Genomic DNA, 21,541 nt, shown 5'->3' with positions numbered 1-21,541 from the left:
CATCATCCTAATCAGCATTAGTTTCAATTTAAATTTCTTCAGAATCTTCAATTTCAAGCTTTTAGTCACACCACCCCAATAGCTCATCTGTGAAGCTCTTTTGGAAAATTTGACATTAACAGCATTATATAAATTTTATTTCACCTTGATCAAGATAACTGTGCAATCTTGTGTGAATGTTTAGCAATGATTTGAAAACTTAGATATGCTATTTCACAAGGCCCACAGCCATTTTGCTGCTTCAGTTATGGTTAGCTGAATTGATAATGCAAGAACAATTCTGTTTGTCCTAATTAGCAGTTGATGGTTAATCAATTTTATTCATGTTTGAACAACAGAATTCAGACACATGGCGACAATCAACATTTTACAACTCCCAGCCATATTTTTGTTATAAACCGGGGATAAACACCATCACAGCAGTTTTTGTTCCAAACTTCTACTGTGATGGAAATATTAAACCTACAGCAATGGGGTGTGAGGGGGATTGAAGAAACAAGGCACTCCACCATTTTGTCACTAAAACATTGTAAAAAAGTGTGGTTAATGGCAACTCCCATGAATACTTCTAGATTTCTCTTTTAAAAACAGGATTACATTTTTTTAAAAACTGAATCGTTCAATATGAAAGCACTAATACAGGCACACATTTATGCTGCTTTAGGTACTCTGCGTGTCATCAAAATATCAATTTCTTTCTTACATTGTGTTGTCATCCAGGCTGCCTTGACTCATCTCTGGGATAACTCAACAGTGCCATTATATAGCTTGTGCGTTACCATGGGTCATGCAGAACAATGCATTGCATTTAATAATTCCCATATTAACTAATTTGTTATTTACCTTCTTGGTTTCGGATGTCGAGTAAATGCCTCTCCTTGGTAACATGCCCCAACTTATTAGAACCACATAATTCCTACAAAGCAGGAGGCCGTTCAGCCTATTGAGTTTGCACTCTCTGAAAGAGCATCTTATCCAGGTCCACCCTCTGCTCTATCCCCATTACCATGACTAATCTACACATTTTTGGATTGTGGGAGGAAACCCACAGACACAGGAAGAACATGCAAACTCCAGTCACCCAAGGCTGGAATCAAACCCAGGTCCTTGGCACTGACCACTGTGCCAGTATCAAAATGTTTGATCAAAGAAGCTACTTAAATAGAATTTCACATTATCAGGATTTTATCCCATGTTCCCTGGATATAAAATTAAACCATCTTTCCACCTATTTTGTCTTAAATTCTGTAGCATTGTTTGAATATTTATTGCTGTTATTTCTACCAGGTGCCCTATTGTCACACCAGCTTCTAGCATTCATGTGGACACCTTGATTACTATCTCAATTCCAACCACTTTAAGACAGTGTTTGTTATAAGGGAGTTCATTCTCTAGATTATGGATCTAATTTTTCAGTAACAAAGTTTCAACGAGAACAGGTACATCAGATCTGAAGATTCCTCTCTACAAATTCATTTAACCACCAAAGGCGTGTACAAGTGGCTAGAGGCTCATTAAAAATTAATCATAAAACCTTAAAGCAATTGTTGTGCAGGTGTGACATCATGAGGATTTTGCTAATTACCTACCTGCTCACCAACAGATATCTCTTGTTAGAAGCATTCCATCTGATGGTCCACATGTAGTGAGCTGATCCAGTCATGGTGGAACATAGGACTTGGGGCAGGAGTAGGCCATTCAGCCCTTGAAGCCTGCTCTGCCAATTGATAATGGCAGATTTTTAAAAAAGCCCAGTTCTAAACAGGTTGCAGAACCAATGAATAATAAATAAATACTTTTTCCACCACCTAATTTAATCACCAAATGATTGGTTTAAAAAGTCCTAGAAAAAAAAACAATTGAAGTAGACGTTTGTTATGGATCCAATAGAGAACACAAGTTATACAAATTAAAAAGGACCATTAGTGTTTGCAACTGGAGTAGGCCAGACAAATGTCTAGTTTGAACAAGAGGTTGTTCATGAAAGTCCATTTGTTTGAAATGAAAGTCAGTCACTGAATTCATGGTTTCTGATGGGCAACCCTGTACACTCAAAACAGACATTTTATCAGTCACTTGGTAGTAGAGCTTGATTATTGCTGAAGAGAAACATATTGCCAAAGCATTTCATCTTGCAGTCAACACAAGAACACAAATGTCAAATTTCAATCATAATTTGTACCATAGGCAAAAAAGGGTGCTGACTGGAATTGACGCAAGACAATTGGCTGAGATTTAACCGTGGAGAAAGAACTGGGGAACTATAGGTTCCCCAAGTATCTGAGTAATTGGTTGCATGTAGCTATTAGCACACTATGAGTTGTTCAATAGGAGCTGCCCAATCATGGAATCACATCTAATAGATGTTTTGGGTTCTGCAAACAGACTTTTGAGTATGGTCTCTCCCCTGCCTATTTATGAAATGCAGTTTGATTTGCTCAACTATTTGTTGGGACAATATGGTCTACACATTGGGGCAGCACAATGGTTAGTGCTGCTGCCTCACAGCACCATGTACCCAGGTTCAATTCCCGGCTTGGGTCACTTTGTGCAGAGTCTGCACACACTGTCTTGTCTTCTCTGGGCACTCTGATTTCCTCCCAGTCCAAAAGACGAACTGGTTAGGTGCATTGGCCATGGTAAATTTTCCCTCAGTGCACCTGAGCAGGTGCCGTAGTGTCAGCGACTAGGGGATTTTCACAGTAATGTAACTGCAGTGTTAAAGTCTACAAAGAGCAAAGAAAATTACAGCACAGGAACAGGCCCTTCGGCCCTCCAAGCCTGCACCGACCATGCTGTCCGACTTAACTAAAACCCCCTACCCTTCCGGGGACCATATCCCTCTATTCCCATCCTATTCATGTACTTGTCAAGACGCCCCTTAAAAGTCACTACCGTATCCGCTTCCACTACCTCCCCCGGCAATGAGTTCCAGGCACCCACTACTCAGTGTAAAAAAATCTGCCTCGTACATCTCCTTTAAACCTTGCCCCTCGCACCTTAAACCTATGCCCCCTAGTAATTGACTCTTCCACCCTGGGAAAAAGCTTCTGACTATCCACTCTGCCCATGCCCCTCAATCTTGTAGACTTCTATCAGGTCTCCCCTCAACCTCTGTTGCTCCAGTGAGAACAAACCAAGCTTCTCCAACATCTCCTCATAGCTAATGCCCTCCATACCAGGCAACATCCTGGTAAATCTTTTCTGTACCCTCTCCAAAGCCTCCACATCCTTCTGGTAGTGTGGCGACTAGAATTGAACACTATATTCCAAGTGCGGCCTAATTAAGGTTCTATAAAGCTGCAACATGACTTGCCAATTTTTAAACTCAATGCCTCGGCCGACGAAGGCAAGCATGCCATATGCCTTCTTGACTACCTTCTCCATCTGCATTGCCACTTTCAGTGACCTGTTACCTGTACACCCAGATCCCTTTGCCTATCAATACTCTTAAGGGTTCTGCCATTTACTGAATATTTCCTATCTGTATTAGACCTTCCAAAATGCATTACCTCACATTTGCCTCTACTTGTGACACTAATAAGTAAACTTTCAATTTGGCATTGCACCAACTTGGAAATCCATACACATTACTCAATTATATGGTATGCAGAATATCTTTGTCAGACTGATGGCAGCATCCTATTTGTGGAAATATAGCTTACACCAACACTTCCTTGTAAAACTGGAAATAGCTTGCTTGACCTGTTGTTAAAATCCTTTGCAGGGCAATTTGAGGTAGACTGGTGAGCAATTAGGGCCTATTGTGTTTCAATAGGATGTGACCATCAGTCCAAAAAAAAAAGGACATTGCGCTTACCACATAATTGTATACTGTATGCATTTCAGTGGCAGTGCAATGCCTAATACACCCAGCAATTGGCTGATTGTTATTAACAACCCAAGATTTAAGAGTCCAGATTGTACTCAACCTAGTGCTTACAGTAGACATTATGTCTGCTGGAAGATGTGACTGAGCAGCACTTGAACAACCCTGAAGATCAACTGAGTTAGTAAAATGGCTCATTTCCACTTCCTCGAAGCATATATTCACATGCTGGAATCTGTTTTCTGCAAAAAGGACACATTCAGACATTAACTTTTTTTGAATTACTGAGTTTGTGGAGCTTATAGTTCCCTATTGCTTTCGCCATGACAACACCTTAGCCAGAGTCCACCTACCAATCAGTAGCCTCCGCTGCATAATAAATTATGAGTTCAAAAAAGAGCACTGTCCTGATGAGTGCAAGATTAAAAAAGCTATGTTAACATGTTTCTTTTCAGTAATGACCAGTTATCAAAAGCAAATCAATTATTAGTTGATGTGGATTTGACGTTCAAACCCATTTAATTGTTGGGCTTCAACAATGAAACCCCCAATGAAAATTGTCTCTAATCCCAAAAAAGCTTTATTTTGCAGTGCAGTCACTTACCTTTATTTCCCTCACATTAACCCCGATACAGAAATGGACTTTTACTGCTTAAGAGTTTAGTGAATGCCCAAGCATAAACATCGTGTATCTGAATCCCTGAGTCTATTCTAATCCAACCTTGTCCAAAATAAATTTGATGAGGCACAGATATCATTTTGGTCACATGCAGATAATTTTCAGAAACGCCATTTACATACATTGACCTGAAATGTTTATTTTCCTTCACAGAAACACCGGAGTATTTCCAGCATTGCTTTTATTTGATTTCCAGCACCTGCAGTATTTTGCTTTTGTAACAATACTGCTGAAACCCAGTATTTTCACTAAGTGAACAAACCACAGAAAACTTCACTGCTTTTCACCTAATTATAACCAATACTTGCACAAAAATGTTGAAAAACACATCCATACTTCACATTGAGAACTTCGACCACATGTCCAGCAAGTCTGCATTTGTTAATTGAAAAATGCCAGTAGTGTTTGAATTTCCAGTTGACCATATATTAACCAACATTGCAGTAATCTTCAAAAAAAGTGTTACATTTTTATCTGATGGCATGTCCTTGTCATTTGACTGCATTCCTTTTGAGATATTGGCAATTTATGATGATGTTTTACCACCTGAAACTAAATCCAGCTCTACATGTCAGTCAGTTGTTTTCGACAGAGTAATGCCCAGCCATTACAGCTGAATTACATTCTGCACTCTGCCCCATCCTAAACTTTGAACTCTGATCGGTGCACTTAGAAAATAAACAGTTCAATGGATCATAGCATTTGGTCAAATACAATTATCTTAAATCATGAATATAAAGCACTGATAACCTGAATTTTTTCAATATTCAGTTTGATTTCAGCTAGGAAAGACCAAGCCGCAACCCCAACATGCCAGACTTGTGTGAAAGTAAATGCAAAAAACAAAATACCCCTTCGCAATGAAAATCATTGGCAACAGTTTGGTTGCAAAGAAACTTAGGGAAACGTGGCTTCAATGAACACCAATTCTAAGGTGCTCACATTTGAAATGTTAACTTATTTGCTCTCTCCAGAAATGAGACACAGAATATGCAACTTGTTTCATTCAGGTTACCTCGCCCTTCTCCAAATTTGCACTTATTTCTGTTATTCTAACAAAAGTAGGATAGGGGAAGTCACAATTCATTGTATAACATTAACAGCAGGGAAATAGGAGCACTTCCCATGCACGTTGTGTGTTTTACCTCACTTCCCCAGCCCAAGGAATTTTGCTAATTTATGAGCTCAAGTCAGGTGGTTTGCCATTAAGTCTCTGGACACGTTAGCTCACAAGCTTAGCTAACACTACAGTGCATTTACTCGAGAGTGTTGCCAAAAGCTGCAATTTTTCTGAGGAAATGTAATTCGCCTGAGGAAGCAGAATGTAAGTAAAGATCCAAATTACTTCACAAACAGGTAATTTCAGAGGTCCTGGACAACACTTACCTATATCTCATTACTGAGTCCACTTTATCAAAGCTACTTAAAATAATTAAACAAAGCATTGCAGTTCTGAAAGGAATCCTGGAATTCCCACACATTTTTCTCCAAATATCAAGTGAAAATTTTAATTGAGAATGTCAATGCAAGGTCAATTTTATAAACTAATGACTTGCATTCCTCTTCCACCATCAATGGAATGGTACACGTGCTTAGTGGTAATGCCAGTGCAATCACAATACACATACGCAGATGATTGTTCCAGGACCAACTCAATATGACAAATTTTAAAAATGCGTTTGGGATGAGAGTCACTGGCAAAGGCAGCATTTATTATCCTTTCTTGAAGTGGCAAGCCATTTACAACTGCTATGCAACTTCAGAGGGCAGTTAAGGGTGAACCACATTTGCATGGGTCTGGAGTCACACGTAGGCAGACTGGGTAGGTACAGATTTCCTCCTCTGAAGAATAAGCATGAACCAGATGGGTTTTTAAACCACCAGTGAATAGTTTCACTAGTTTTTTAAAATTCCAGATGAATTAATGAAATTTAAATTCAGCCAGATGTCATGGTGGGAATTGAACTCAAACCGCTCTGGGCATTAGTGTCCGGATTATTTGTCCAATAATATTATGCCACCTACAAAGTAAACAATTCATTGGAAGGATATTTTACAGAGAGCAACTGTCTACAGAAATCAGATGGTACTTATTAAACTATTTGCTATATACATGTTCACCCTAAAGGGTATTTCTCTTGTTTGCTTTTGGGATCTTTAACAGCAATAAGTATCTACAATTGTTACATCAAGCCAGAGTGAATGAAAGAATGGCGGCAATCTTTCATTTTGGTGGAAGCTGAAAAAATATGCAAATATGGTTAGTTGAGACAAAATTCATAGTTCAATAAACTGCCTGCAAGCTTGCATATAAAATTTTCTACTCCACATCTAAACAACATAGCACAGTTGAATTTAGCAACATTTTAATTTATGTACAAGAAAAAATTACGTTGACTTCGAAGTTAAATACTATTTTTAGTGGCTATTTTGCAGTGGCATAAACACAAAGACAAATTACATAAAAATCTTTATTAAAAGCAGATAAAAACACTGGAACAAAAACCAAATTAAATTCAGGGAAAAGGAAACAATGAACAAAAAGTTCACTTAACAGCATGCAGTTACTGTCAGCAAAGATCTTCACCTTTGTTCCCATTTTATTTAGTACAGAGTGTAAATTAACCACTCCCTGTTTGATTATGGTGTGGTGATTATACCTCCAGGCTGAGGGGAAAGTAGAACTGGATTTATTGGGTTCATGGCACTCTTAGGACAAGACCCATTTGAAATGGCCAAATATACAATCACCATTTTGTTATAAATGATGCACTAACATTGCTTTGTTATTCTGCATAATAGCTGTAGAATGAAAGGGATTTCAAAGTTAGAATCTATGGGAAAGAAAATTACCATACTAAAGTTTTGTACTTTTTCTCCAATCTTACCATTCCAGAAATTGAGCATTAACGTAGTATGCAACTTGCCACAGTAAAAATGGAAGACTTCTTATCCAATCTGTAAATTAAGCAGATCAGTTATTCTCTTGACTTGATCCAAGAGAATGAATTTATTTTACTAACGCAAAGATGATAAAAATCAAACCTTACCTACACTCAGCACTTTGCTTTCAGGTTTGACTGCTAGCCTTATTACATGTGTTTATGCTGCCCTGATGTCCCTTCTAGTAGCTACGGCTGAGTTGGTTCCATAGGTTGCAGACTCTTGCTAGACTCTCTTCATTACTTCAGCTGTCATTCAAGGCCAAGCTAGGCTTAGATAACGGAGTTTCCTACCAGCACAGCATTTCCTGCTTTTCTTTCCTCTTGAAGATGTGCCATTCTTTAATTATGCTGACTTGTCCAAATGCTGCAGTAGTCCTGTCTTAGTGGATCTCCATGATTCACTGTTCTAACGTAGCTCCACTGCAGACATTCATAGCCCTTTGATAGTCCTCTTACAATAGCTTGATATCTGTAACTTAGGGATACAATCTACATACTATGTAAATCTAGTTCTAGAAATGATTTGTGGATTTAATTTTACATACCTTTAAAATGCATGCAATTCTGTTAACTGTTAATGTATCCATGTAAACTGGACATATTAAATTTGAAAAGTGTTAGCTGGTGATAGCCACTACCTGAAGATCTGTCTGTAAAATAATGGAAATTACAAGGTGTTCTCTCATTTAAGTTAATCCACTCAAAATACTGCCTGGTATTACACCTGCAATTTCAAATCAACGACAGTTCCCACTAAAATGTTCAAAGCAAACAATTGTACAGTGGAAATTGCAACTGTGTCACCAGAATTAATCCAAGGAAAAATAAATATTGCTCCTTAAATCGGTTGTTAGGTCAATCTTATTCCTGACCAAATGATGATTGCTATGTGAAAGTAATACCAATACCATATGTAATTGTACACAATTCTAATGACCATATGAAATTGCAGAATGGAATCAAATGGTCTGATTTGAGGCACTTCCTGTAACTATGTGGAAACACTTTAACTATGTATACAAAGATACATGTGAGGAACACTCATTTACTTGTACTACAAAACGTTTAGGTTAGAACAAAAATATTGTCAGGTTTGTTACAAAGCAAAAATATAATTCTGGTGACAGTATTTTCCAGGCTAATTCAGTCATTTCCTGCATCAAACAAAACCATGCAATTTTTACATTTATGGTGAATTTTAAACAAAGGACATGTTCCTACACAGAATTCCGATAAGTAACTGCGCCTTTTTGAAAAGCAATCATGTGCATATAGTTTCTGACAATCAATTAAAACATCCATATGCTTCTTCATTCCACCTCAAGTTAGTCTCTAGAAATAGGAATGGAAAATCTCAAATAGGAGCAGACAGCTATCTCAATTCAGAAATGTTTGCATACATTCTGCAGTGCAGCAATTTTTATTTGCTACTGAAAGTGAAAATTATTTTTTATTGAAGAGCTTTTACTAGCCTCAATTAAAAATCACATCACACTGAACTTAGACATTCAATAACTGATTAGGAGTGCCTCAAAATAAGTTAAATTTGAAGATCTATTCTGTTATGTCTATCAACTTGACAAGTTTATTTCTTCCTTAGAACTCGGTTTGGTGAATCTAAAATGTCAAATTTAGTTTTGGACTTCCAGTAATCTCCAGCGTGTTGAGAAGCCTAGAAAGTAAATAGAATACCTTTCTGGATTAACAATGGAGAAAAACTGACTACACAGATCATTTAGTTAAAAAGATCTTATCCTTTTTATTCCCAATTCTACCACCACAAATTACATGGCTCAACAGCTATGGTAATGAGGAAAATAAAGACATTACTAGAACATGAGGTCTTTTTAAAAAAAAAACCTCAGGAATGCACATCTAACAGCAACTACATTGCAACAAACAACTGCACTTTTTGTAATCTCTCTATAGGAAACAGTCCTGAACAAGAAATGATCTCATGTTAATGCTGCAGTGACTTTTCTGACTACTGGACCATCGCTCTTCCTGTGGGCAGCCTTTACAATGAACTTGGTCGATATTCTGTCTCAAAGTAACCTGCAGCTTTCCTGACAACTCCTGGCTCATCCTCTCCTGCTAAGAACTGTTGCCTGTTGAACGATACAGGATAAGAGTTATTTATTGTACTGTGAATTATGGATAACTACATTTTCATGGAATGGTGTTGAAACTTACCTTTCAGTAAATGCATTTAATATCTTCTACCATAGCCACCACTTCCTCCCCCACTTCCACCACCACTTCCACCACCTGATCCATAACCACCTGAAAAAGAAAGCCTTACAGTGACTAACGACGAATCTGAAGTTACATATACGTCAGGTTCTCTTGGGAAGAGTGCTTTCCAGTCAAAAACATACATATCTATCCAGAATTTTTTTTTTTTTAAAAGAGCAAAGTCTGAAACTGATCTAGAGAATAATATATCCAAGTGATTTAGTATCCTAAATAGCTGATTGATTATTCATTTGTAACTGCAGTCTTAAATGCAATGAATACAAATGCTTCCAAAAAGGTGCTTCTTTTCTCTGAAGTATTGCACTCACCACCATAGGGACCAGAATTCCGCCCATAATTGCTATTCTTCATGGGTCCATAATTTGATGATTGATTGGGATAGTTTCCAAAGTCATTGTAGTTCCCGCCGCCACCACCACTGCCACCAAAATTTCCTAAAAGTAAAATGTGACAGGTTAATTCACTTGTTTGCAAACATCTATTCCTTCAATCTGCAGCAGTCAAAATCTTACCTCCAAAGTTTCCACCTTCACTGTAGTTGTCGTAGCCACCACCACCACCACCATATCCTCCTCCACCTCCACCACCACCTTGATTGCCAAAACCTGGGCCACCACCGCCATATCCTCCTCCTCCTCCTCTACCACAGTAACCTTGGCCACCTCCAAAATTGCCACCTGAAGAACATTAGTAGGTACTTATATTAAAAACCCAAGAATTGATATTTTATTTTACCCAAGCCCTTCTGCACCATCCTTTCACCCAATGGTTGGTCTAAAGAATCCTTCCCAGGATATGGCTAACCTGTTCCAAACTGTAAATTAATCATACATGTGACTGTCAGTACATGTCCTCCAATTTTCCCTCACCCATTCGGTGCTTAGTCCATTGAAACCAAAATCGTGATCTTAGTTGCTCTGCATCAGAGTAGGATTGAATGCGCCAATAGTTTGAACTGCTGATCTTGAACCTATAATGTTTGACTTCCAGGAAATTTTGGTGCGGTGGTACAAGCTAATTTGAGGCTTTGAAGACTGTTATGTCAATATTAATAAGCATGTCATATACTTTTATTATTCTGTATTCTTCAGGTCCTTCAAACAGTGTTAGTATAACTGAAACAGAGTCACAAATATTGCTTTTAACCACAGATGTGAGCAGAACAATCTTCATAATTTACCAAAATTAAAATTCAAATGGTTTTTATTTTTTGTTCTAACTCTAAGATTTCAAAGCTTTATCAGGTCCAGGTCTCAACTTAATTAGAACTTTTAATACAGTTCAGAAGCTTTGAATTGAATTTTTTCATGCCATTGCCTAATACTATTTCCACACTAAGAGTAAGCAAGTCCATTCGTAAAGCACCATCGGCAAGGGCTGGGAGTAAAAACATCAAAGACAGTCAATATTAATTCCTCATAGGAGGCACCTTAATATTCTGAACTCATCAAGGGTTAAAAAGCAATTCAAAGCAAATGTAAAACTATAATAGTCAAAAAAAGATAAATACAAGACATTTGGTTCCTATTGGCCAATGTAAACAAAGTTGAAAAGTCAAAACATCTAGCTCACAGGAAAGTTATTAACCAACCACACCCAGAGAAATCTGACAAATCCAAGCTTCAGAAATTTGCACACACCAAGATTAATGCAGCATCAAAAATGCTGTAATTTCAAACTCTGACTTACCATCACCGAATCCATTATATCCACCACCACCGCTCCCTCCAAAATCATCACGGCCACCTCCAAAGTTTCCCATTCCTGTGGGGTTGGGGGCGGAAGGAGGAAAAAAGGTAAACATAGCACATTCACAAGCTAGATTCTCATCTGCATCCTGGCTCCCTCACTGTAACTATGATGATGGAACACAAAACTACATACAAATGAAAGTTTATGAGTGATTCATACCAGATAAAGGAATCACCACTGGACTGAACTATTCGGATGAGCCTGACATTATTTAATTTAGTTTTATTAAAAATGTAAATTATCTTAAAATATTTTTGGGTAGTAAGAGATGCGAAATTTATCACTAATTATGAGGATTTTGAAAAGTCAATTTGATTGGCATACCTCTGCCACTGAAATTTCCTCCTCGGTTAAAGTTGCCTCCTCCATTTCCACTTCCAAAATTTCCACCACCACGGCCCATGTAATGGCCAGGGCTACTGCCACCTCCAGAACTACCACGTCCTTAGAAATGAGACAGATAATGTAAATAGTTAATTATATTTTCTCTCCCTCCATCTATCTTATCCTCTCCAATTACCTCTTTGGCCAGATCCCAGCCCCTGCATCTCCTGTCGTGAAAGTGCTTTCCTCACTTCACAGTTGTGCCCATTCACAGTATGGTACTTTTGAACTACAAAAAAGAAAAAAAAAAGTCGTTAGTTTTCCGAAATGTCAATACTCAAAACAAAAAAAGTGACACCATCTGGTGCAAATGATCACAACACACTGCACAGGAGGTCAGTCGATTCCTGGTGACCGCATCTGGAAAAAGTGGACACTTTTTTCAAGTAATTGCCTTTCAAAGGTTTCTATGGAATCTGTTTCTATTAAACCCCAGTGCACTTCCAAGTTAATAAACCTCCAAAAACCTCACTTCTCTTTTTACTTGTTATACCAAAGTTTAAAGCCGCGACCGCTGGTGGCCAATCACTTGAGAGGCAACAGTTTTTCCCCCTATTGCTCTATCATCAAAACCCCTCAATTTAGAAACCTCCTCCAACACCTCCACATAACTGAAGACCCTCATTCCTGGTCAACTACTCCTGTACTTTCTACAAGGGCTTGATATCCTTCTTAAAATGTGACTCCAGCTGAGACTAACCAGTGATTTGCAAAGGTTTAGAAGGACTATCCTGCTTTTGAATTCAGTATTTTTATTTACAAACACAAGTATCCCATTTACTTTCCTTATCATCCTGCTCTGCCACCTTCAAAGATCTGTGAATATGTTCAAGGATGCTCGATTCTTCCAGTTTCAAAATAATATTATACTGCCCAACCACACTGCTCCCCATCAAACTGAGTCACCTTTCACTTCCGCATTAAGCTGCCAATATACACTTACATGGCCTACAAGCTCCTGAACTCTGCTACTATCCTCTTAACTATTTACTGTTTATTATTCTGTTGGATCATCTGCAAGTTTTGAAATGATATTGCACCCAACTCCTGGCCATTTATATACAAGGCAATGGCCTAATTACTGGCTTCAGGGGCACCTCACTACAAATCTTTCTCCAGTCAGAAAATATCTGGTCACCATAACTCTTTACCTCACATTCCATGGCTAATTGAATATTCAAGTCATCATCTAGTTAATTCCAAGTGTTTCTATTTGTTACAATGAGGTTTATAAAATTAAAGCTTTGGATTGTGTTTCTGAACTTTGGTTGAAATGAAGGGAGCTATATGACTATTCCAAATTCTGTCCAACAAGAGATCTGGCTTAGTCAAAGGACTGGCTGAGCAAGGTGCAAATTTTAGGTTCAAGGGGCAACTGTGCTAAGAGTAAATAAACTTGGAGTCAGAGCTTTACAACACAAAGAGGTCCTTTGACCCGTGCTTGCGCCAGCCATCAAGTACTTAGCTACTCAAATCCCATTTTCAGCACTTGGTCCGTAGCCCTGAATGCTATGGCACTTCAAAGTGCTTATCTAAATACTTCCTAAATGTTGTCAGAGTTCCCGCCTCTACCACCTAACTTACTGATTCCAAGCTTGAGACAGAAAGAAGGGGAAAGAACAGCAGTTGACTCGGTCAGTGGCTGCAGTTTCTTTGTTAGCTACGAAAGATGGAATGGGGTGAGGTGCGGAAGAGTGAGTGAGAATGGTCTCTTTGGGAGAGTCATGGGGGGGGGGGGGGGGGGGTGCAGCCGGCTTTACTACTGATTATGGATGTGGGAAATTCTAGGGAAGTGCCTCAGAGATGGTCACTCAAAGTGACTCAGTGAAACAGGAAAACGTGAATGTATGTTTCCCGTTCCACAGACTTCAGAAACCTGAACATGTTCATTACGAAAGGATATAGCTAGGATCACAACCAAAGCATTTCCAGGGCCGCTGGCTGTACACACTTTGCTCATGTTTATCAAGTGCAGTACAAATCAGGGCACTAATAAATATATTATCTTTGGACAAAAAAAGTCAACATGACAGTTAATCGACCTAGGGTGCAGGTTTGCATATCACATCACTCCTCGGATTTACTTTGTTTCTCTCCCTGCTCAGTTTGCTGTTTTCCAGTAAAATGGACTTTACAACTAGATTATAAAAAATTACCTTGTAATCTCTTCACTCTTATACACTATACTAAATCTATGAGCTGCCTAGAAGTACCAGCAATCCACCCCCCTCAAAAAATTCTGATAAAACCCATTTATATAAAAACTACGCACCAACAATTTTGTCAACGGAGTCGTGATCATCAAATGTGACAAAGGCAAACCCTCGTTTTTTGCCACTTCCACGATCAGTCATAACTTCAACATTTTCAATCTTGCCATACTTCTCAAAATAATCTCTCAGGTGATACTCCTCAGTATCTTCTTTGATACCGCCAACAAATATTTTTTTCACTGTTAAATGGGCACCAGGTTTTGTAGAATCCTGCAAAAGAGTGACAAGTCAAGTGCCGTTCTCCATTTTTAAGCACCATATAGACGTGCATAAATTACAACTTACTTCTCTTGACACTGCTCTTTTTGGTTCCACAACACGACCATCAACTTTGTGTGGCCGTGCAGACATAGCAGCATCCACCTCCAATACAGAAGAATAAGTCACAAATCCAAATCCTCTTGAACGCTTTGTTTGTGGTTCCCTCATCACCTAAAAACAAAATCAAAACAACTTACGACAAATACATGTCTTTATGCTTAATTCTTATACGGCCTGTAATTACTTGTTTCTTTGCACATTATTTTCCCTTACAAAATAGAGATATGGTGGGGTGATGTCACTGCACCAATAATCCAAGCTAATGCTTGAGGGACATGGGTTCAAATCTCACCATGGCTGCTGATGGAACACAAGTTTAATGAAATCAAACTTGGAATATAAAGCTAGTCTTAGTAACGGTATTAGGCATCATTTCACTGATACCCTTTAGGAAATCTGCTGTCATAACCCAGTTTAACCTATATGTGACTCCAGACCCAAGGTAATGTAGTTGACTCTGCTCGCTGCCCACTCAATTCAAGGGCAAACTTGAAACCAATGCTGACCTTGCCCAGTCCATCAAAAGAAAAAAAACCCAACAAGCTAAGTGAAAAGACCTGAGGAAATTAATGGACAACCATTTTAACTTGACGCAATGTAAATATGGAAAATAGTCATGCATGTTCCATACAAAATAACTAAAATACCAGAGGAGATGCAATAGTAGATTGTTTTATTGCCAAAACAGCACATGAATAAACTGGTTGAATGGAAGAGCCCAATAGCTGCAATCATACTCAACACAACCAGACAATGACTATCTCAATCAAGAGAAAGGGCTACACCTCCAGCCACTGACAACATGATCACTGTTCTTCGCCCATCATTGACATCTCGTGGTGTGTAGATGGGCAGGGTGGTGTAATCACCACTAATAAAAGCTAAATGAAGCAATCGTATCAACACCATGTCTACAAGAGTCAGACTGTGCTTTGGCTGCTGATACTCAAAGCTTCTCCACAATCTAACGGTTAAAGCCAGAAGTTTGAGATGGCATACTTTCCCTTTGCCACACAGCCCAACCATAACTCAAGCTGCCATGCATCATCCACGGTAGACCAGTTTGCTGACTAGTGCTCCAACCACGAAAGAATGTGTGTCCCTTTTGTCTGTGCACCAAGGCTGTACAAATGTACCAATATTACTTTGACAGAGTCATTGAGATAGGAGAAGAGCAACAAATGCCACGAAGATCCTAGCCATGAGATTTGGACATACAAGAATCGTCACTTTATGGAGTCAGAATCTCAATTGCCTCTTAACACCACTGTAGGAGTTGAATTACCAGGAGGTTTCAAGAAGGTTGAGTAACTTTCTCAAAACAGCCAAGGACACGCCAAAAATGTAACCTTGCTGGTTAATCCACATTGTAACTAAATAAATTGACTCAGGTTTTCATAGGAGCGTGAAAATTGATTTTTTAAAAACCGATGAAGGATGGATACCATGTACAAAAGCTTGACACACAGAGGGAACTTTTAATAAATTTTAAAACAGCAATCTCACCACACAATCTGTTAATTGTCCCCATTGCTCAAAGTGTTCCTTCAAACTCTCTTCATTAGTTTCGAAACTCAATCCACCAATGAAGAGCTTGCGTAACTGCTCTGGTTCTTTAGGTTCTTGAACCTGCAAAACAATAATGTATGGTTTGTAAAATGCAAACAAACAGCAAGTTGCCCCTTAGATCCCTACGTATACAAGTCCATTTTCAGCAGGATAAGAGTTTCAAAAGACATACAAGATAAATTCCTGCTTTGTCAATCTCAATGGAGAAAAATAATAGGATTATAATCTAAAACTATCACATGACTGAAGCATAATTACATTGAGCTCCTGTCACACTCAGGCAAAATGAGGCATCTAAAATACTAGTATGCTCATATACTGGGGAGCTGTGACAGTGCGTGTCAACATCAAGCAGCTGCACAGACCAAATGGAAAACTCCTCTAAAAAAATTACATCTTAAAAACACCAACTTCATGTGGAAATGTGTCTTTATATATTTTTCTTTGCACTATGAAGTTAAAGTATTGTACTCAATGTTTGCATGAAATTTAAGAATGGTTTGAGAATAACTCTGTATTGATTGGGTCAACACAGTAAGAAGTTTAACAACACCAGGTTAAAGTCCAACAGGTTTATTTGGTAGCAAAAGCCACACAAGCTTTCGGAGCTGCAAGCCCCTTCTTCACCTGAAGAAGGGGCTTGCAGCTCCGAAAGCTTGTGTGGCTTTTGCTACCAAATAAACCTGTTGGACTTTAACCTGGTGTTGTTAAACTTCTTACTGTGTTTACCCCAGTCCAACGCCGGCATCTCCACATCTTGATTGGGTCAGACATTAGGGACAGCATATTTCAAAGCCTGAGCATGTTAGAAACAAAGGATAGGATGTTAGAACCATCCATTTCTATTCATTCTTACTGAACACAAATCAAGCCTGTCTGCACACCTCTTGATTATAGTACTAAAGATCCAGGGTGTAAAGACAAGATGTGTTCATGCTAACTTTCCATTATGGATGATAGAATGGATGATAGAAACCCTACAGTGCAGAAGGAGGCCATTCGGCCCATCGAGTCTGCACCGACCACAATCCCACCCAGGCCCTACCCCCACATATTTTACCTGCTAATCCCTCTTAACCTACGCATCTCAGGGGCAATTTTTAACCTGGCCAATCAACCTAACCCGCACATCTTTGGACTGTGGGAGGAAACCGGAGCACCCGGAGGAAACCCACGCAGACACGAGGAGAATGTGCAAACTCCACACAGACAGTGACCCGAGCCGGGAATCGAACCCGGGACCCTGGAGCTGTGAAGCAGCAGTGCTAACCACTGTGCTACCGTGCCGCCACGTGAATGGTGCAAGTCAATTGCTTCTACCATTAATGGCAGAAGAATACTGGAAAAACTCAAGCAGATCAGGCAGCATCTGTGAAAGAAAAAAGCCAACATTTTGGGTTGATGATCTTTTGTCAGGACCAATAACAGAAATGTGAAGTTAGGCAGGAACTACAAAAAAGATCTGTGATAGGGTGGAGGGCAGGGGAGATTAAATAAAAGGATTCACGCTGCAAGAATCAAAGAGAGTGGTAATGGGTATAGTAAAGATATAAAGATTGTGTCCAAATGAGGTGTGAATGGCTACATAAAAAAAACACCTGAATGGAACATGAGGGGATAAAGAAACAAGACAAGACTGGGCCAGCAAGAAAAACAAAATGGAGGCAAAGGCCATGATCTAATGTTGAATCCAGAAGTCTGTAAAGTGCTGCTCCTCAAGCTGGTGTTGGTCTTGGAATACTGTAGATGGAGTGAAAAGTCAGCGCAAGAGTAAGGTGGAGAATTTTAATCCTTACCAAAGTGGTCACCTAGTCTGCATTTAGTCTAAATGCAGATGACCACACCAGTGAGCAGGGAATAGTTTACTAACTTGAAAGTACATGTAAATCATTGTTTCATTTGGAAGGTGTGAGGGGCTTTTGGATGGAGATGGAAGGAAGCGAAATAACAGGTGTTGAATCTCCTATATTTGCATGGAAAGGTGCTATAGGGAAGGGAGTGGGTGTTGGGGTGACTGAGGAATAGACTCGCAGAGGGAAGGGTTCATAAGAAATGCTGAAAAGGGAGGGCAAGGGATAATGAGTTTGTAATTCTAGATACCAGTGCTGGAAGCGATAAAAAGGACTCTCCAAAAGGGTCCAGCACACAAGTGGACAGGTTCACAGAAGGAAAACAGCAGAAGGTCACACCAAGTCAGAAATGGTGTCAAGCCATGTTAGTCATCTGTGATTTGTAAGCCATCACTTGTGAAACATTGCTCTAATGCTTAATAAATCCTCTTTATCTGTTACACCAAAACTACCATCTGCTAACTTTTGTCTCGTCAAGAATTTGAAAAAGGTTCAAGTAACTTTAAAGAACCGTAAAACCTCAGCAACAAGCCTTGGCTACAGGAATGTTTTAAAACCGCACCAAACAACTGGACTGCAAAATTCAAATTGTTTCCCATCCAGAAGGATCACAGATTCATGTGCCTTTAAAAAAAATAAATCAACCTTTCAAACTTGAAATTTCAGCTCAGCAGTTAGACCCAGAATCGAGTTTTGAAGCACTTGCATCTTTCTCCACACATCACACACTTGTTGCAAATATGATCCAACAGATACCATTCTTCCTACACCACTGCTACAGGCTAACCACCGAGAAGGGCAAGTAGCGTTCTGTCTGCATCGACACTTCAGAGATCTAGTGTCAGCTGTGGCTCAGTTGGTAGCCCTCCCACCTGTCAAATGTTTCCAGACTCAAGTCCCATTCCAATTTGAGCACACAAAAAAAAATTAATGCTGACACAGAGGGAATGCTATGCTGCCAGAGGCGCTGCCCCAAATAACCACTTGGGTGAATGCAGAAGATCATGTCATTATTGCATTCTGAATATTGGACTTGAAATGTTAACTGTTTTGCTCAGCACAGATGTTGTCAGACCTATTGAGTTTCCCCCGCACCAATTTCAATTGCAGCTCTGGCTAAAATAAGGTCATGATGTGGAGATGCCGGCGTTGGACTGGGGTAAACTTCTTACTGTAAAATAAGGTAACAGCAACATCAAGTCAAGAGCCCCATTTCCAATAAAACAGAATATAGTGAACACAGTGGAGAGATGGTGGAAATAGGGACAAGATAAACATTTGATGCTGTTAACGCAGGAACTTCAAGGGAAACCCAGGATTATCACAGCTAGGATTTATGAAAGACTGGATAAAGGGAAGAGTTCATACAAAAACAGCAGTTTCTGGTTGGTTCACTCTACGAAACGACAAACCAAAAAAACCTGTGACGTTTCTGTAGAAGTATAATTTTATAAGGAAATAGGTAGATAAAGTAGTTCAGACTACACACCCCAGACTCTAGAGAAATAACAGCGAAAGCGGCCTCTGCACCATATCTCACTGCAGAATTTACATTTCCAGAATTAACTTTAAATTGGGAGAGTGAAAGGAGGCTGGCTATCCTGCGGGGCAATCCAGCTGCTTGCAGAATTCACCCGGAGTGAGTACTACACCAGCAACCGCCGAGCGGCTTCCCGCCACCGGCAACTCACCTGAGCACCACGGCCTTCAGTCCGAGAGTCCGAATCAGATCCCCTAAGGTCAGCTTGGAGCTCTGACCGCCGCAAACACAACCCGCCTATTAATCATGAAGCACCAGCGCCGCCATTTTACACTTGGTGTAGAATCCATGTTAGAGCTGAGCCCAGAGTCGAGGACACAAGGCCCAAGGCCTTGGTTAACAACCGCCTCACCTCAGCACCTTCGACAAAACCAAACCCAGACTCGCCAAACAATTAAATACATCAATAAGGAACCGAACGGGTGCGTATACGGCGAAGCCGGAGTGAAAACTCCATTCTTACCTCCATTATTTACCGAGGAAGCGGGCGGATCGGGAACGCGCGACAAAAATTCTTTATCGGAACCCGGCAGACACTGCGGCACCGACACCCCACCCCCAACACTGCGTCATTCACTAGCCCCACCCCCCCAACACTGCGTCATTCACTAGCCCCACCCCCAACACTGCGTCATTCACTACCTGGCTCATAAGCCCCCAATAGTGGCTCCGCCTCAAACACCGCGTCACTCACCCATTGGCTCCGCCTCAAACACCGCGTCACTCACCCATTGGCTCCGCCTCAAACATCGCGTCACTCACCCATTGGCTCCGCCTCAAACACCGCGTCACTCACCCATTGGCTCCGCCTCAAACACGCGTCACTCACACCCAGGCCCCTCCCCTCCCCTCGCGACAGACTTTTGCTTCGCCTCCAACACGGCGTCACTCAAACTAACCCCGCCCCTTAGCGTGTCAGCGACCCAAACCCCGACCTGTCACTCATGAGCCTTGCCCACAATTCTGCGCGTCAATTACATTGGCCCCGCCCTCACACCGCCTCAATTTCCCCGACACTCCCCAAGACCGAGTCCATCACAACAGCAGAGGAGGCTGCCAGCATCTATTAGGAGAGAAACAGAGTTAACGTTTCGCGTTCATAAATTCGTATTGGTTACGCCTCAAATTACGCGTCAATAATATATACCCCGCCCACATCGCGTCAATCACCCAGGCTCCGCCTCAGGCCGCGTCAATCACACTGGATCGTTCTGTCAATCACACGCCTCCAATCCATACTGGCTCAAGCCCATTGGTTCCACCTGCACTCAATCACACTGACCCCGCCCCATTACTAGCCCCGCCCCATCAACGTCAATCACATCGACCCCGCCCTTCGTTGCCTCAATTGTTTGCTCCGCCTCTACAGACGTCACTTAGACCCCTCCTCCACAGGCTTCTAACTCACTGGCTCCGCACAGATACCAGGACAATCACACAGACCCCGCCCACATACTGACCCGCCTCCACACACGCGTCATTCACAGACACCGCCCCATTTCCCGTCAATCACTCTCAATCTCGCCCCATTCCCGGTCGGTTGCGCTAGCTCCGCCCCATACTGTGGTGGTGTATTGGCTCCGCCCCAATATGTGTCAATCATACTGGCCCCGCCCTCTGTCATCGCCCTCCTTGTCCTGTTCTCCAGGTTATCCTCTGGGTTAAAATGAATGGTGGGCTTGGTGAGGGGCTGGATAAATGTGGGCAGTCAGGTCAACTCAATTTTAATTAAACAATACCAATGACCAAAAAAATATATTTTTCTCCAGCAAATTCCGCAAATGATTGAATCGTGCCTTTTCCTTTGATTCCTGGCTTGGGTGACTGTGTGGAGTTTGCACGTTCTCCCCATGTCTGCGTGGGTTTCCTCCATGCTCCAGTTTTCTCCCACACGCCAAAGATGTGAGGGTTAGGTGGATTGGCCATGATAAATTGACCCTTAGGGTCAGGGGAATTGGCAGGTTAAATCCGAGGAGTTATGGGAACAGGGCCGAGGTGGGATTGTTGGTGGTGGAAATTCGATGGGCCAAATGATCTTCTTCTGCACTGTAGGGATTCTATTCTATAAATCTATAATTAAACACATTGCGTTTGTACTTCTTGGATTTGCAAAAAATGAGAGGTGATATGATTGAAATATATA

At 40.6% G+C, this 21,541-nt stretch overlaps 1 protein-coding gene across 10 annotated transcripts; it reads right to left on the bottom strand.

Moving 5' to 3' along the window:
* Window positions 1-286: 286 nt before the first annotated feature.
* On the bottom strand, window positions 287-19,984 carry hnrnpa3 (heterogeneous nuclear ribonucleoprotein A3). 10 transcript variants are annotated; one of them, XR_013499546.1, is made up of 12 exons: window positions 19,862-19,984; window positions 15,946-16,068; window positions 14,404-14,550; window positions 14,118-14,328; window positions 11,982-12,074; window positions 11,786-11,905; window positions 11,399-11,473; window positions 10,222-10,386; window positions 10,018-10,143; window positions 9,647-9,736; window positions 7,397-7,466; window positions 287-1,843 (listed from the first exon to the last, which is right to left on the bottom strand). XR_013499546.1 is itself a non-coding variant. In XM_078228469.1 (11 exons), exons 1-10 carry the CDS (start codon window positions 19,865-19,867, stop codon window positions 9,663-9,665), a joined length of 1,140 nt encoding a protein of 379 aa, XP_078084595.1. In that variant the 5' UTR covers window positions 19,868-19,984; the 3' UTR covers window positions 6,966-9,561; window positions 9,647-9,662. The 10 variants fall into 10 exon arrangements, 4 of the variants coding, with proteins under 4 accessions (XP_078084595.1, XP_078084596.1, XP_078084597.1 ...); XR_013499544.1 differs by lacking the exon at window positions 287-1,843 and adding an exon at window positions 4,625-6,747; XR_013499545.1 differs by lacking the exon at window positions 287-1,843 and adding an exon at window positions 6,966-7,310.
* Between the last annotated feature and the right edge of the window lie 1,557 nt (window positions 19,985-21,541).

This window comes from Mustelus asterias, chromosome 14 (assembly GCF_964213995.1).
Source record: "Mustelus asterias chromosome 14, sMusAst1.hap1.1, whole genome shotgun sequence".
NCBI classification, from domain to species: domain Eukaryota; kingdom Metazoa; phylum Chordata; class Chondrichthyes; order Carcharhiniformes; family Triakidae; genus Mustelus; species Mustelus asterias.
Note: the sequence above shows the minus strand (reverse complement) of the source record. Positions and strands in the feature narration are given on the sequence as shown.